At 42.7% G+C, this 18141-nt stretch overlaps 1 protein-coding gene across 2 annotated transcripts in view; it reads right to left on the minus strand.

The window, feature by feature from the left end:
* The window catches only part of LOC138303605 (E3 ubiquitin-protein ligase TRIM39-like), a 63410-nt gene that overhangs the window by 24578 nt on the left and 20691 nt on the right, over positions 1–18141 (minus strand). For both annotated transcript variants that reach the window (XM_069242895.1, XM_069242896.1), the window contains 2 exons: positions 11582–11812; positions 2171–2193 (listed from right to left, as the gene is read on the minus strand). In XM_069242895.1, the coding sequence (XP_069098996.1) occupies positions 2171–2193; positions 11582–11812 (254 nt within the window). The remainder of the gene's footprint in view (positions 1–2170; positions 2194–11581; positions 11813–18141) is intronic.

Raw genomic sequence — 18141 nt, forward strand, 5'->3', positions numbered from 1 at the left:
CCACTGCTAACCAGTGCTAAAGTGCAAAAGCACCTATACAAAATGTGTATGTAATTGGTTCATCCATGATTAGCATATTTGATTTACTAGTAAGTCCCTAGTACAGTGCACTAGAGGTGCCCAGGAACTGTAAATCAAATAATACTAGTGGGCCTGCAGCACTGGTTGTGCCACCCACATTAGCAGCTCTGTAAACATGGCTCAGACCTGCCACTGCAGTGTCTGTATGTGCAGTTTTAAACTGTAAATTCTACTTGGCAAGTGTACCCACTTGCCAGGCCTAAACCTTCCCTTTTCTTACATGTAAGACACGCCTAAGGTAGGCCCTAGGTAGCCCCAAGGGCAGGGTGCAGTTAAGTTAGGACATAAAGTAATATGTTTTATATGTCCTGACTGTGAAATAGTGCTAAATTTGTTCTTCACTGTTGCAAGGCCTCTCCCTCCCTCTCATAGGTTAACATGCTGGCTACCTTTAAATATGATTAAAGTGGAGATTCACTTTGGGAGCGGATAGACGTGGAGCTTGGGGTCTCTGAGCTCACAATTTAAAAATACATCTTTCTGTAAAGTTGATTTTAAGATTGTGTATTTGAAAATGTCACTTTTAGAAAGTGAGCATTTTCTTGCTTATTCCATTTCTGTGACTCTGCCTGTTTGTGGATTCCCTGTCTGGGTCAGTTTGACAGTTGGGCTGGTTGCACTTATTACTATACAGTGACACAAAGGGAGCTGGGGTGTAGTCTGCATTTCCTGATGGTCCATCTCTGCTAGGAGGGAGGGCAGGAGTGGTCACTCATAGCTGAAAGGGCTGTGCCTGCCCTCACACAATGCCGTCTCCAACCCCCTGGTGTGTGTCTGGGGCCTGGCCAAGGCAGGATTTCACAAACAAGAGGGAATTTCCTTTGAAGTTAGCCTACTTCAAAAGGCAAAATGGGTATAAGAAGGGCACCCAAAACCACAGACTTTAGAACACTTGTGGAGACCAAGAGGAACCTTTGCCTGGAGAAGAGCTAAAGAGCTGAGGAAGAAGAGCTGCCCCACCTGTGACTGTACTTTGTGGAGCTATCCTGCAGTTGCTGCTTCTGCTTGTGCAAGAGGACAAAGACTGGACTTTGTATGCCTTCCTTCTTGTGAAGAACTCTCCAAGGGCTTGTTTTAAAGCTTCCCTCTTGTTGTTTGAAGTCTCAAGGACAGCAAAGACTTCTCTCAGCCAGCACCTGACTCCTACTCTGCCAAGTAGTGCCCACGCAGTTCCTGGTACCCTGAAAGGAGAAGCTGGCAGCCCAAGAGTGAGTAATCCACGCACCAACTGCCGTGCGGGGAAAAAATCGACGCAACTCCAATCCGCGGCTGAAAAATTGACCCTCGCCTGCTGTGCGACCGAAAGATCGACGCACGCGGCTTTAGAAACGACGCAGAGAATTGCTGACGGAGGCTGGTGAGATCGCAACCCACGCTGCGTGGTTTTCGGATCAATGTGCGGCTGGATTTCCGACGTAAACATCGCTGGGCGTGTAAAAATTACGCAAGGCCTTCCTGGACCCGAGAGTGTGGTTCAAATCGACGCATCACTCTCCTGCTGAGACAAGAAACGACGCATGCGACTCGACTGAAGGAGAAACGACGCACTGTCTCACTCCTGAGTGATGTTGACGCATCGCAAGCCCTTTTTAACGCACACTCGCCCGTACAGGGTTATTTTTGATGCACCCAGGAACATTTCCACACTAACAGCGTTAGCATTATTTTTAAATTATATGAAGATTCTTTTTGGATTTTAATTGGTAACTTGACTTGTGTATTGTGGATTTGTGTTGTTTTGGTCTTGTTTTGTTTAGATAAATATTTTCTATTTTTCTAAACCTGTGTTGTGTCATTTTGTAATGTTTTCATTAAGTTACTGTGTGTGTTGGTACAAATACTTTACACCTAGCACTCTGAAGTTAAGCTCTAATGCTCGTTCCAAGCTACCAAGAGGGTGAGCGGAGGTTAGCTGAGGATGATTCTCTTTTACCCTGACTAGAGTGAGGGTCCTTGCTTGGACAGGGGTTAACCTGACTGCCAACCAAAGACCCAATTTCTAACAAAGTGATTCATGGTTGCTTTTGTCATTGAGTTACACAATTTCTGCATTAACATCTGAGCTGCAATTGGTGATTGTCATGCTTACCTGCTGAGAAAACTTTTCACATCCTAGAAGAAAACATGAAAAATACATGTAAATTCTACAGGTTTTGTTACAAGTGTAAAAGTATGTCATAATGTGGTCATGCTAACATTGTGTATCTCGTTATATTGCAAATGTAATTCTGACACTCTACTGGATTTATCAAAACTGTATTGTGCTATACTCGATCCCACATATGGCTTGGGAGGCACTGATATTAGGAACAGAATATACCATTAGTAACTTGGCTGACGCTTTTACAGTAAACAATCTGCTTGATAATGCAAGGATATTTGTCTTTCTTGAACATATGGCAGATCAACAAGTATTTGTTGTACGTCTTTATTAGATGTTTTTGGAATCCAAACACACAAAAAAGGGGAGGGAGGTACCTCTCCTTTTCCAACCCCCCCTTACTTTTAGTTACCATTCACATACACACAAAAGAGGAAAAGGAGGAAATATCATACTTTTATCAAGTCAAGAATACTGCATTGAAAAAACACATGGTTCTTTAAAAATGCCTTTGCCCATCATTTGCTTCATCATTGGGCTGGCTATAACTTCCCTGGGCAGACCAATGCCAGAGATGGAGCTGGGAGTCGGGGAAGAAAATACACACACATATGTAGGGGTATACTCAGCAGAACAAAAAAACAATTAATACTACCTGATGGAAGTCGTTGTAGGAAAGTACCATCTTGCCTGGCATGTTACCCCCATTTTTACATGTATGTAAGTTTGTTTTTGCCTGACTCACTGGGATCCTGCTAGCCAGGACCCCAGTGCCCATAGTTTGTGGCCTGAATGTGGGTATCTGTGTATTGACTAACTTTATACCTGGGGCTCTGCTAACCAGAACATCAGTGCTTATGCTCTCTCTGCCTTTAAAATTGTCACTATAGGCTAGTGACCATATTTACCAATTCTAATTGGCACACTGGAACACCCTTATAATTACCTAGTATATGGTACCTAGGTACCCAGGGTATTGGGGTTCCAGGAGATCCCTATGGGCTGCAGTATTTCTTTTGCCACCCATAGGGAGCTCAGACAAATCCTACACCGGACTGCTACTGGAGCCTGAGTGAAATAACGCTCATGTTATTTAACAGACATTTTACACTGCACTTAAGTAACATATAAGTCACCTATATGTCTAACCTTCACTTAGTGAAGGTTAGGTGCAAAGTTACTAAGTGTGAGGGCACCCTGACACTAGCCAAGGTGCCTCCACATAGTTCAGGGCAATTTCCCCGGACTTTGTGATTGCGGGGACACCATTACAGGTGTGCACTACATATAGGTCAATACCTATTTGTAGCTTCACAATGGTAACTCCGAATATGGCCATGTAACATGTCTAAGATCATGGAATTGTCCCCCCATGCCAAATCTTTTATTGGGGTGCCAATCCCATGCATCCCCGGGGCTCCAGTATGGACCCCAGGTACTGCCAAACCAGCTCTTTGGGGTTTTCTCTGCAGCTACTGCTGCTGCCAACCCGCAGCCCAGTCCCAGGAAGGCAGAACAAAGAATTTCCTCTGAGAGAGGGTGTTACACCCTCTCCCTTTGGAAATAGTTGTTAAAGGCTGGGGGAGTAGCCTCCCCCAGCCTCTGGAAATGCTTTGAAGGCACAGATGGTGTGCTCCTAGCATAAGCCAGTCTACACCGGTTCAGGGAACCCCCAGTCCCTGCTCTGGCACGAAACTGGACAAAGGAAAGGAGAGTGACCACTCCCCTGTCCAGAGCCCCTCCAGTGTGTCCCAGACCTCTGCCATCTGGAATCCAGAGGTGTGAGGGCACAATGGAGGCCTCTGAGTGTCCAGTGCCAGCAAGTGATGTCAGAGACCCCTCTGGTAGGTGCTTACCTGACTAGGTGTCCAATCCTCCTCTGAGGGCTATTTAGGGTCTCTCCTGTGGGCTTTTCCTCAGATAACGACTTGCAAGAATTTACCAGAGTTCCTCTGCACCTCTCTCTTCGACTTCTGCCAGGGATCGACCGCTGACTGCTCCAGGACGCCTGCAAAACTGCAACAAAGTAGCAAGAAGACTACCAGCGACATTGTAGCGCCTAATCCTACCGGCTTTCTCGATTGTTTCCTGGTGGTGCACGCTTTGGGGGCTGCCTGCCTTCATCCTGCACTGGAAGCCACAGAGAAATCTCCAATGGGTCGACGGAATCTTCCCCCTGCTCCAGCAGGCACCAAACTTCAGCGTCACCAGTACTCTGGGACCCCTCTCATCCTGACCAGCATAGCCCCTGAAACACAGGTGGTGGACTCAAGTGACCCAGACTGTCCAGTGGTCCAACTGTCCAAATTTGGAGGCAGTAAGTCCTTGCCTCCCCTCTCCAGACAGTAATCCTGTGCACTGCGTGAACAGCAGCTGCTAGGGCTTCTGTGCACTTTTACAAGGAATCCTTCATGCACAGCCTAGCCCAGGTCCCCAGCACTCCGTCCTGCATTGCTCAACTCGCTGAGTTGACCTCCGACTTCGTGGGACCCTCTTTTGTAGTGTTGAGATGGCAGCCGTGCTCAGTTTTCTTGCACGCGTGTTCAAGTACTTCTGCGGGTGCTGCCTTCTTGTTCGTGGCCTCTCTGTGTTGCTGAGGGCCCCCTCTGTCTCCTCTCCCTAGTGGCGACATCCTGGTCCTTCCTGGGCCAGGGCAGCACCCTTTTTCATCAACTGCGACCTTTGCAGCTAGCAAGGCTTGTTTGCGGTCTTTCTACAAGGAAACAATGCTGCATCCTCCAGCACTCCGTGGGACATCTTCTGCACAAAGGAGAAGTTCCTAGCACCTTTTGTGCTGAAGATTCTTTATTCCAGAGGCAGCCATTTTGCACCTTCATACAGGGTGTAGTGGGCTCCTGCCCCCACTGGACACTTTCGCGACTCTTGGACTTGGTCCCCTTCCATTGCAGGTCCTCAGGCCCCAAAATTCAGTGATTGGCAGTCTGTTGTGGTCTTTGCAGAATCCTCTATCACAAGTTTAGTGTGCTTCTGGGGAAATAGTAGCACTTTACTCCTACTTTTCAGCATCTTGGGTTGGGGTATCTTGGACACCCTTAGTGTTTTCTTACACTCCCAGCAACCCTCTATACACTACACTAGCCTCGGGGTCCATTCGTGGTTCGCATTCCACTTTCACAGTATATGGTTTGTGTTGCCCCTAGGCCTATTCCATCCTATTGTATTCTACAGTGTTTGCACTACTTTCTGACTGTTTTACTTACCTGATTTTGGTTTGTGTGTATATTTTGTGTATTTTGCTTAGTTCCTAAGGGAGTATATCCTCTGAGATATTTATGGGACATTGTCACTAAAATAAAGTACCTTTATTTTTAGTAACCCTGAGTATTGAGTTTCTTCTGATATAGTACCTATATGATATAAGTGGTATTGCAGGAGCTTTGCATGTCTCCTAGTTCAGCCTAAGCTGTTCTGCTACAGCTACCTTTATCAGCCTAAGCTGCTAGAACACTACTAATCTACTAATAAGGGATAACTGGACCTGGCACAAGGTGTATGTACCATCAGGTACCCACTATAAGCCAGGCCAGCCTCCTACATTTGTAAACTCTCTTTACAAGAGGACCCCCTGAATATGATTAAAAAATCAATAATAGTAATGAAATGGTGTTATGAGTGCTCCATCATCCCTCCTGTCTGCTTTCTTGTTGACATGTTTTGGCCAGTCTCAATCGCCCAACTGGGTCGTTCGGCCTACCTCAGGACTACAGATCCCCCTTACTTTTACTCCTCTTACTTATAGTCTTTATTTAGAGGAAGGGGATGCATTTATCCAACACATAATGACCTTACTTGCCATTCCTAAGAAACCACACAATGGGTGACCCTGAACTGAATAATTAGATAAATGAGAAAATTAACAAAACCAATGCATTTTTCCACAAACAAGCATGATTCTGACCTCCTTCAAGTAAGAGCACCTACGTTCATGGTTCAATACTTTATGTCTTGACCTGCACCCTTTCAAAATAATTCCTTTTGGGGAATCACCTGGGAGGGCCTTTCCAGTTTGAACTTAAACACTTTGTAGTATCACATTAAGATAACATACTGTCCCAGGAATCGGTGTCTATGAGCTTAGATACCCCCTTTTCAAGTTCAGGGCCCATCCCCCTTCAAGAACAAGGGACGCAGGAGGGTTTAAGGTTCAGTCAGTATAACCTCCCACATCAATGTTATTAACCAAACTAGTACTGACTTGCATTAGGGTTCAAAGGAGAGTCGGTGAGTCTGAGGTACTCACTGCTACAGAACTGACATTCGTCTCCCACTATACTCAGGTTCATTCTGGCACTGAACAGTGAGATCACAGTTTGAGCTGCAACCCACTGAATTGTTGGGGTGCTCCAGGGTTCCTTAAGGAACTCATCATGACAAATTCATGCCTTGGGTAGATGGTGTAGGAGCTCACAGAGGTCAATGAGCAACCTCTCTAGTTGTTTGGCCTAGGTCATGAGCCCCACACTCCTGCAGCTGATGGAACCTACATGAACTGGGTGTAGAGACTCACAACAGTGACAGGTGGCACGAACCTAAGGCTCTTGAGTATAGAAAATAGTCTATTATGGAAAACAGAGTAAAAGAGGTGGAACAAGGAATTTGTTGTATAGAAGATGCAGTAGTAAAGGGTAATCAACTGCAGTCTGAAATTAAAATTCTTTAAATAAACTTGCAGAAGAGTTTGAGAATCACAATAGAAGCAATATTATCAGATTTTATGGTCTTCCTCAGGACAATAACCACCAGACCCAATATCCGTTTTCAAAAGCTTCCACTCAGGACTGTCGGGCATACAAGATTCCATTAATTTGAAAATTTTATATTAATTTGTCTAGAAGATACTGATTTTGTAAAGGTGATATCAATGGGGAAAATTCTGAAACAAATATCTTGGTGTGAGGACAAACTAATCTTCAAGCTCAATGCTGCAAATTCTACGACTTCAAAAAAGGAAAGAGTTTCAGAATGGGATGAAGATATGGAAACATTGAGCCCCTCCTCTTAAATCATTTTTGATGACTGTTTTACTCTTCTGCAAGTAAGACCTAAGTATCTATCTTAGGCTTGTAAAGCTCTGTTATGCTATGAAAAATGTCAAGCTTTTTATAGCTTTATTACTTTGTAGATGATTCATTCAAATTTCGTCTTGTCATAGTAATGATTCCTGCTATGGTTTATCCTTCAGAGGTGCCCACATTAGGACAAGTTTGTCTTTCTTTATGGGTTCACCATTGCCTGAGTGCTTCATCCATGTTAGGCATTGTTTCAGTGTCAATCATGCTGAACCTGTACTGTCTATTCTTGGTTATATTTTAAACTTTTTTTTCCTTACTACATTTTCCGTTTTTTTCTTCATTTTTCCATCAACCCAATGATGTTTTAATTTCCTGATATTATTCTGTTTCACATTCACAGCTTATGTGCTTTGCATGTGTGATGTTTGATTTCTATATTTTCTAATGCATGGAACAATTTATGTTGTATTACATATTGTGATTAGCTATCAATAGGAGTTATTTCTTGGAGTATCAGGTAACCCAGTTAAGAGACAATTAATAGAAAAAGACTGTTATTTCCTATATCCTAATGGACACTTGCATTTCCCTGTTAGAAGACTCCCCTTTATCCCCAGATAAAGCAGCGTAACGTAAATAATATTAGCTTGGGAAGTTCTTTGTTTCATTAGAAAATGGTGCTATTATTGGTATCACAATAAATTAGATGTAAAAATTGCGAGAAAGTGCGTCTTTTTCTGTGGTCGCCTGACTTGCTGTGGACTGATAATGCTGGTTTTAGACCTCCACAAAAGGGACACTACCGTCCAGTCACCATTGTATGTTCTCTGACCCCTTGAAATGTTTTTAAATTGGACTAACTCTTAATTGGCATATTTAACTTCCCATTAAGGCCATATTATATGATGCAGTAAATACACTAATGACTTGTAGAAGGCAAATGTGGCAGGCAGGAGCTTGACTTTTAAATATTAAAGGCCATCCATAAATAGGTCTTGTAGCCCCAAGGTAGATCCTCGTATTTAAAAGTGAAACATGCAAGAACTTAATGTACCTACAATAACTAGCCTCCAAACACTATCTACCTTGTAAAGTACTGTAGCTGTCCTACAAGGAAAAAGTTCGGAATAAAATCATAAATCAGCTAACTTTGCTTTGGGCCATGCTACTGGAAAACACTATTTTATATGTTAAAATTTCAATTGATTTCTGAAATCAAAATTGTATTAAATATTTAGGAAAAGGTACGCTTGAAAAGGTAATAACATTAATAACATTAGACTGCTGACATATGGACCTATCAGTGCTTCCCACTAATGAGGTGTGAAAACTGCTAACACAGCAGAAACAACAGCTTAGACCTTTTGGCAGGAAGACCAGAGAGTGAGGTATGTGACTCATATGAGCTAAGGAAGGGTAGCTGGGAAAGGTTCAGGAACTTCATTAACTTGGAAGGGATGATAGTGAGACCTGCACATCGTATTTGAGTGTTAAGGGAGATGAAGAGAAGAGATGTTTAGCACCAGCCCAATGGGAGCGGGAACAGGTCCCAGAACCTGTTTGGTGTAGATAATGAGGAGACTGCTAATTTCCCTAAATACATCCTGCACTGGCGCACAAGCTCCCTCCAGGGGCAGAAATATTCTGACATAAGGGATTTGCCTCAGAATGGTGTACTGTGGAATAATTCGCTGTAAAGCAAACAGGATTTGCTGCAAAAGCAGAAAGGTTTGCCATTGGGAACTTTTTCTTTTTCTGTACAGAGTGTTCAGATGTGACTCCACCAACTGGTTAGTACATCCTAAAAAGTGGCACCTACCCACAGCTAATTAGAACATTTCTGGACCTTCAGACGAATAGACGACAACCAATACTAAGAGCTTTGTGGAGACCTAAAGGGCTGGAAATGCTCCCATTTGTACCAAGAAGTAAGAAATGGACTCCAAGGGTCATTTGGCTGACGGCCGTTGTGGCCACAGGGACACAGCAAGCCTCTAGAGGCATTTATCCTGTAGTGCCATGCTGACCAGAAGCAGCTGGACCTGAACTGGACCCTGCTAGTGGCCTCTGCTGGAGTGAGTGCAGACCCCTAAGTGCTGTCACTGAGATCATGGGTGCATTAGAAGTGACAAGAACTATTGTCAGTGCTGCTTCAAAATATAAAGATCTTTCGGTTTAATAGCACTGGATGCAGACAAGGTTTAAATTCTCACTAAAATCTTTGAAATAACATGGCATAGTTCCTAAATTTATAAATCTAATATTTATCCTGTAAGCTTCAGGGTGGCTTGACTTAAACCAGACAGTGATGTCTTGTCGCCCTTTTTTATTTTATAATTGCCACCATTGTTAAATATAATCAAAGTCAGATATAATTGGATTTTTCTATGGGAGTTAAATAAGTTTGCCTAATTGTTTCCAAATAAACTGAGCTGTTTTTAGAAGTCTCATGTTATAACGTAGACTTAGAATAATCCAGGAGCCTCCCATCTAATACTTTTTGTTGAACATTACTATTTGATCCATTTGGCATTTCATGGAATCCTATCAATATCATCATTGTGTTGTTATCAAGTTTATGCCACTGCCATTCTTAATTACACGTGTTGTACTGTTTACAATCATTGTAGCACTCTAGGTTCATGGAAAAAAAATGAGAAATAAACGTTCCATATAGATGAAAAAGGGTAAAATTGTGCAATTATGAAATTGAAAAAATCAGGCTTTGTGGACTGGTCTTTCAATATGTAGTCTAAACTCAGATTAAGAGTGCAAAATGGTCACAATTTGAATTCCTGCATTATTAAATAATGAGTTCAAATACCCTAAGGGCATGCTCAAATCTGATTGCTGTCTGAAGGTCATTTAAGTAACAGGAGTAATTAGAGTCCAAATCTGGTAGTCACTAATCAAGTAAAACAATGTGTTTATGTTGGCTGAAATAATGTAGACCCAATGATTCTGAGACTTCGAAGATGGAGTAATTAGTGTTACTAAGGTTGAATCATTGATGCAGGATGGCAGGAACCCACCTTGGTGGTCTTGGCACATTTGTTGAAAGGCGTGGGTACCAAACTATTGACAAGACAGATAAGTCAGAACAGAGCTGTAAACCTGTGAATTATGTGGTTAGGCCGTTTGTTAGGGAAGCTCCGCAGCAGTGGTAGGACCAGAGGTGTATCACATGCACCTGCAGTCCCTGTGGTGCAAGGGCCCCTCCATCCTTCACAGGCCCCCATTCAGTGTCAGGACTATGAACATTGGTAAACATGAGAATCTCAGGGGCCATTCAACACATTCTGTAGGCGGGCCTGATCATTTTACGTTGCACCATTGAGTGAGACCTGGGAACTGACAGTGTTACTAGTTTCTGTTAGGTGTGAGTATATTTTCAGTGTGTTGTTGTGTTTGTAAGTGTTGGCGTGCTTCTTTTAGGAGTGCATTTACCTCAGCTTTTTCTGAGTTATCATCAGTGTAGAGAGTTCCATGCTGGGAAACATCTAGTGCAGGAGCAGCTCGTGGGCGAGAAAAGGGGTGGGTTGCGGGTACCTTTTTGTGCCGCGCCTCGATGCTCTCATCCGCTCCTCGACTGGAGTGCAGGCACAGGCTCCCAGCCTGCCCTGCTTCCAATCCTAATGCTGCTTTCATGCTGCTTGCAAGATTGGACGGAACGCAAGTCTCTGCCTGCTGTCTGCAACCCACAACACAGTGCCTGCATTGCTGGGTTGGAGAGAGCCCAGTGTGCATGTGTGTGTGACTGGCCCTAGATGGCCGGCCAAACATACATTCATACTGAGGGAGAGTGCAGTCCCTCCCCCTTGTCCCTGTCACACTCCCAAGGCCCTGCACCTTTTACTATAAAACGATAATAGATGTAGTTTATTATTGTTTTATAGTAAAGGTTTCTCAGCTGTTACTGTTGGTGGGGGGAGGGGAGGCAACGCTCCTCCTCCCTAGCAGAAGAGCCACCCCTGCTCTAATGTCGATTGGTCTGCAGATAGTCTCTGGTGCCTAAAGAAATGAGCGTGTGTGGTATTTATGTGACAACAAACTTTATCTAAGAAATGTTATTGATTAGCATACACTTTCAAATGTACTAGATGGCGCAATATGTTTACAAGATTTGGTTAATAACTTCAACCAATTCCAAAGCCGGAGGCAAAAATCTGTTTACAAGGCTCTGTCAATAATTTCAATTATTTCCAGTGCAGCAGACACAAATAAGTTCAACTGGTTCTGCTACTACAGTCTATCAGTTTCAGTCATACTGACACAAACCTGTTAAGACCCCCATGTCCATTTCGAAGGACTGAAGACATGTAGTGCAAGCAGACAAATATTTACAGAATGATTCAACTGCTCTTACTTCAAGCTGTTGGACTAAAGACAACTTCCTCTTTTCCTGTATTGTGGACATCATTTCATTCAGCGACGACATGTGCTCAGACAATGTGGTGATGGATTCATTCAACAAGTGCAGGATTTCCTTCTCTTCTTTCTCCAGTTTGGAGAGAAAGTGTATTTTCTCTTTTTCCAGGAATTCTTGAAGCTCTTTAAATTCTGTTTCAATCTTTTTCCGCTCGTTCTTAATTTTAATCTTAGGAGAGAAAGAAAATGTGCAAAGAAACTGTCAAAATGCTTTGCTGGACCTGCTGGTTTACAAAATAAACTACAATTATGTAAAGTAGGAGAAATGCTAAGCTGCTGATGTTCCCTCTTACACACAAAGGAAAGTTCAATTTTCACAACAAAGTTAGCATTTTACTCCAGTAGGTTTGCAAAATATGTGCACCTTTTTTATATTCACAAAGGTTTTCAGGCGTGTTCTTGAGAAACTGTATAGCTACAAGTGCTCATGAGTACGTCACACATTCTATTTCAAATTTCTGTTTAAGACTCTGCATGAACATTTTGCATTACTCAGTAGTGTTCGCCATGGGCACAGTTATAGTTAGTACCAGGTTAGGCTTTGATGCTTCCTCCTACCTGGAGGGAGCAGAGAAAAAAGCTGTTCCCACTGCGTGGGAGGAAAGCAACAAAGCGGTTTTCGACTGCATCTTGGAAGGGTGCTGGCTGGGGAGCGGGTAGAGCGGCAGGGGCCTTGCGACTCACACAGCTGCCCCCAACATATACTAATGGCATGGGTCTCCTGGGTGGCACTGGGGCACCCAAGGTAATAAATGACCTTCTCCCACTGGCACATTGTATGTGTACTGGCTGAGGAGGCAGCATGTGCTCATGAACACCTCACCAATTCTTTACTGAATTAATTTTAAAGACTTTGCAGTCTGCCATCAAATCAACAAAGACATGGCAGTAGCAATTTTAGGAATTACTAGATTGTTCTAAAAAAAAAAAAAGGTGGGGATAAGCTCTAGCCTCTTGGGAGCAGGGCGAGTGCCAGAGTAATCCCCGCTAAAGCCAAACACACATTTTTTTAATGGTAGCAAATATCCATTGAGAATCCATAGAGCCTGTAAAAAAAATAAAAAGTGCATCTCACAGATATTTTGAATCCTAAGTCCCCTGAGTGGGCCAAGGCCTGGGGGATGGGTGCATTTGAAAATAATTGGGAGGGGGCATGCAGCCCGCACTCCGTGAGGCAATGGAACCGCCATGCAAAGGGTGGCGGAAAAGGGACTCGTAATCCCCAAGGCAGCAGTGCTTACAGTGCTGCCCTGGCAGATTGAGACTGCCAGCACCACCAGGCCATCGGCTGGTGGCAACCTGGCGATGGCCCGACCGTGGCAGCTCCGCCAACCACCACGGTCGTAATGTGGAGACCAGACCGCTGCTTTGGCGGTGGTCCAACCTCCATCGCGGCCTTGGCGGGCTTATGACCGCCAGGGTAGTAATGAGGCCCAAAGTCGGCTAAAGCAGCCTGCCCGGGTCGGTTCTAAATCATCCATTTTGACCTGCCAAAATAACTCTTGACTAAATCTTCCTTTTTAATATTAGTAAATACACCACTCAAGTAGGCTTTAGCAGCCCTCAGGCAAAGTGCTTAATATTTAAAAGTAGGGCGTATATATTGAAAGTCCTTACATGTCCTTGCAGTGAAAAAGCAAGAAACCTGTTTTCACTGTAGCAAGGCTGGCTGTGCCATGGCAAACACTGGGTTACTTTACTACACTTAATAAAACTTACTTTAGATTGACAGAGGCTAGAAAAATACTTCCAACACTTTTCAAAATAGTTAACAAAGTCCACCTGATTGCTAAATTCAGATTTTGGCTAAGTATTTCAGAAATAGTGGCTTTAGAAAATCACTATTTCCCAGCCTGAAGTCTAAAAGGAACAAAAGGTCAATTGGGGGGAAGGATTTGTTTCTTTCTACTTGCAGGATGGCTTGGGGGATTAGGCCACCAACTGCACAAGCTTCAAAGGGACATCACGTGTCACCGATGGATGACCACACCAAGGCCTGCCCTTTAAATTCCCAGGAAGTCAGGATGGAACCAACCCCAGTGGGACAAAAACCTGTTTAAGAACTGGTTTGCAGGGGAGGTTATTAATTTCCCTAGACACACCACTGGGGTATACACAATGCTCTCCCAAGAAAAAGAAGGGGTTTTGCCATGTTGTGGGCACAGAAGTGTACACTCGGATAGTTTAATGCCAACCCCCAGGAAGTAATGTCAACGTGTTTATGGCTGCCCCTGAGAACTTTTTCCTATTGGCCAGAGAGTCTCCCACACCCACAGGCTAAAGCCAAGCATAGATGTGGCACCCCTAAATACATTCTTGGGATCTCTGCTGCACCTGAGGAAGAGAGAAGAAGGACTGCACCTGCTAATCCCCTGTTGGACTTCAAGTGAGAGGACTACACTTACTGTACTGTCTGGAGAGAAACCCCAAGGGCTGGGCCTGCTCCCACCTGTACCCAGTACAGTAGAGTGCTCTCCAACAGCTGGTTGGCTAGCCTCTTGTTAAGCTCCAGCAACTTCAGGAGCCCAGCTGACCAGCTCCACATGGATTTTCCCTAGACACCGCTAGTGGCTTCAGGGAGATTGAATCCTAACCACCAAGTAGTGCCCAAAAGTTCCTGGACCCTTGATTGGTGTTAGAGTGTACTCTTCGCCCCTAAAATCTACAAGATTGGACATTTAGAGGCTCCTGTGCATCAGTTCCCTTAAAACAGCCAGAGGATACCGATAGATCACTGCCAAACCACAGCCACCAACGTTGGTGGTCAGACTCAGATTGTCTCTTTGCCCTGCTGAGGAGGACCAAGACTTCCAGAAAATGTTCGAAGTCAGCACCTTGAGGCTCTTACCAGAAGCAGCGCTGGGCAGCTCCCCATCATCTAAGATGCCTTCCTGGGCTTGGACTTCTGACTTTGCCATCGCTGAGGTTTCCTGCCTTGAGGTCAAGAACTTTCTGCCAACGCTGAGGCTCTCTCCAAGACACTAGACCTTGCCGGACCGCCACCATTGACTCCACCTTTGGATCCAGTCTGCAGCAGACCTTACTGTCAACCTCCGTCAAGAACGATTTTCTCCAGATAAGTTTCTAAGTACAAAGGTAGAATTTCTTCACTGGGGGTTTCCTAAGGTCCAATCCACTATTACTAACTTATTCACTCTCACCCTGCTGGTGGAACGAGCCATTTAAAAATATATATATATATATATATATATATATATATATATATATATATATGTTTTACGGATTTAAAAGCTGCATTTTACTCTGTTCCACAAGCTATTTTATGGAGAAACTTGCTGGTTGGGAAATCCCCCAATAATTAGGTACAAGTTAAATTAGGTGATGGCTCCAGTTTGTCTCTGAGAATCATAACTTGCAATGGCCTTAAACAAGGCTGTATGTTCGCCACGTGTACATTTTAATCTTTTTATGCCACATTTGTTCCAGCACTTAGAAGCCATCAATGCTCACCCGTCTAAACTTGCTAACTGCCATCTAAAATATCTTCAGTACACTGACGATACAATATTACTTAGCCAAACCCTTGTAGGATTGCAACAACTAATAGCTGCATCTGACAAATATATTACAGCAAATCATTTGGAACTGAACATCTAGGAAACCAAAGTACTGGCAACAGGTCCATATGTTACCAAACTGTGAACTTGGCAAGCAAGAGGAAGGCCAGTTGAGATTGTAAAGTCATATAAATATTTGGGTATCTTTTTGATAATAAAGTTTTGCTTAAAAACCCTTTTAATGTACTAAGAGCCAAAACATCATCTTTAATAATTGCTTTTAGCCACTGCAAGATTCATTAAAATTCCAATTGTATGATCATCTTCTCACTGTTATTGGAGCCAAGTTGCTTTCCACTATTTCCTATGGCTCTCCTATCTTGAAAGGAAAAAATGCCAAACTATTGGACTTATTGATAATAAAGATGTGTAAATCTGTTTCTAAAAATCCAAAGCAATTGGCCAAACTGAAATACGGTTGGAATTTGGTCTCCGAAGACAAACTACAATGCGGCAGGGGTCGTTATTCAAATGTATGCATTAACTGTTTTTATCAGAAGTTAGTACACGATTGCTGGTATGAAATAAATCATTCTGAATATGCTGGTGCTTGGAGATCTTATCTTTCAGAGTGCTTCCAAAGTTTCGACCATTGGGTTTTCTGAGATGAATAAGCCATGTTTTAAACAGCTTTTAAACAGAAAGTTAAAATGTAACTCTTTTAATGCTGACAATGAAGAATGCCTAGACAGTGATAAATTCTTGTCAGAGACTGAAAATTGAGCTGTATTTGGCCATCTTTTTCCTATCAAATATGAGGCCAAATTTCTAAATTTGCAATTTGCCGGATATCCCACCAAGGATGGCACCCCAAAATGGACACAGCAATGGGCATCTAATGTCTGTAGACTGTGCGGGAGCTCGAATGAAACTATTCAAAACTGTATGTTTTCCCAAAAGTGTTTACTGCACATCGCATATAATTAAAGCCTTCATTTCTTGATGGTGCGGTGAGCTCTGTCCGCCAGGCTCTTATTTTATGCTTATCGGGTGTCTCAATCACACTGACTTTTCAGTTTGACCATGACAGAAAGAATGTTTGTATCTTTAAAATCATTAAGTTTTCTTGTAATAAGTTTTATACCTTTTTTTTTTACATTTTTCCTTTGTGTTTGGTTGGGATGAGGGACTTTCTCAGGATTAGGCATTCAGCAGGTTTCTAAAAATACATGTGTCTCTACATGAATAGGTCTTGTCAATTAAGGACATACATAGTATTGAATGACATGGCATTCTTATGTATCTTCTAATTCTGATTAATTTTATGTATGCAATGTTTATAAGCAATTGGCACTTTGAAGCAACCTGCATGGTTTTGTGTGGGATAAGGTAAATGCAGTTTATGTTTTTTACATTAAATTCTACATGTATTATTTTTAGTTGGATTGCTGAATGATCGTGCATGGTATTTTGATGCATATTTGAGTTCTGATGGACTTTTATGCATATAATGTTTACAAGCACTTGGCACTTTTGAAGTAACCGGCTTGGTTTTCAGCATCCTAGAAGAAATGTAGTTTTATTTTTAACTTTGATGAGTTCCAGGTGTTTAAGTCTTAATCAAAAATTGTTGAAGACGTGTTTTTTATAGGAACTATTATATGATAATATGTCTGGAAATGTACTGTAATGTATCACTTTGTGATGATTTTAATTATTCAGACAAAGGTTTATTCATTCATTAAATTTCTTCACTGGGACCAACCTGGTCCCTCTGTCCGAAGGGCAAACCTTTGTGGTCGGTAGGAAACTTTGACTTTGACCCAGACTACATCGTTTGAGGCTCATTAATTAGTGCTTTTTGCTTTCTGTCACTAGGGGCCATATGTACGAACACTTTTTCCCATAGACACAGAATGGGTAAAAACCTTTGTTACATCTGGCCCCAGGTTTCTCATCATTTTCATATCTCTGGCTGTCTACATCAGATCTTTGTAATTTGTATATCTATGTAAAGATTACAATTAATTTTATTATGTTGTATCTACTACTTATGAACTGTATATTTACTGATAAATGCTTCACCCTTGTTTCTTCAAAGTTAAGTCTGACTGCTTTGTGCTACAGCTTCCATGGGTTGAGTTAAGACCTAACTTATTGAGATTGACTTGGGTATGGTAAAGCATTGCACCATTATTAGGAACTACCATCCAGTTCAACTAATAATCCACATTCTCACAGCCAGCTGCAGCAGAGTTAGAGTAGTTTGACTCACTGAATGGTGGTACAGTGACAGTGATGTGAGGAACGCTACAGACTTGAAGAGGGAGCCAGGTATTTTTCATGCAAATCAAAGGAGTAGAGAAGGGGATTGGAATGCCCACAGGTCAACTAGTCAACAAGGCCTACTGATCTACATATAGGCATGCCAAGTAGGCCAGCGATCTTAGTGTGGACCCTACAGGGAATAGGGTACAGTCTTGTGAGTATATGAATGAAAGTGCAGTACATCCCTCAACGATGTAGCTGTCATCTCATTCTTATTCTAAAGGAAAAAGGCACCCAATCAACAGATGGAACCCCCTACATTTTACATATTTACATATTGTAAAAGGCACCACTGATCAATTGTGAATAATCTGTCTAATGGGACTACCGCTTGTACTGACATAGCTTAAGTGCAAATACAAAATAAAGTTCTATACGTTATTTGTCTGTTTCATTGTTTCAGAAAGTGCAAATGCAAACAATAGAGGCTGGTAGACCAACAAGGAAGAGACAAGCAGAGTTGACAAAGTCATTTAAGTAGAAAAGATTGGTAGAAGCAGTGAGTCTTCAGAGGTTTCCAGTCTATTCTGATGCCTGACACAAGCAATACATGTTGTGGAAGAGAACAGCAGTGGGAGGGACATTGGTTGTGGTGAGGCCGACCACCCATTGTGTTTGCATTTTGCTAGCCACAGGGTGAGACAGTATTTGG

The sequence above is a fragment of the Pleurodeles waltl genome, chromosome 7 (genome assembly GCF_031143425.1).
Source record: "Pleurodeles waltl isolate 20211129_DDA chromosome 7, aPleWal1.hap1.20221129, whole genome shotgun sequence".
Classification (NCBI taxonomy): Eukaryota; Metazoa; Chordata; class Amphibia; order Caudata; family Salamandridae; genus Pleurodeles; species Pleurodeles waltl.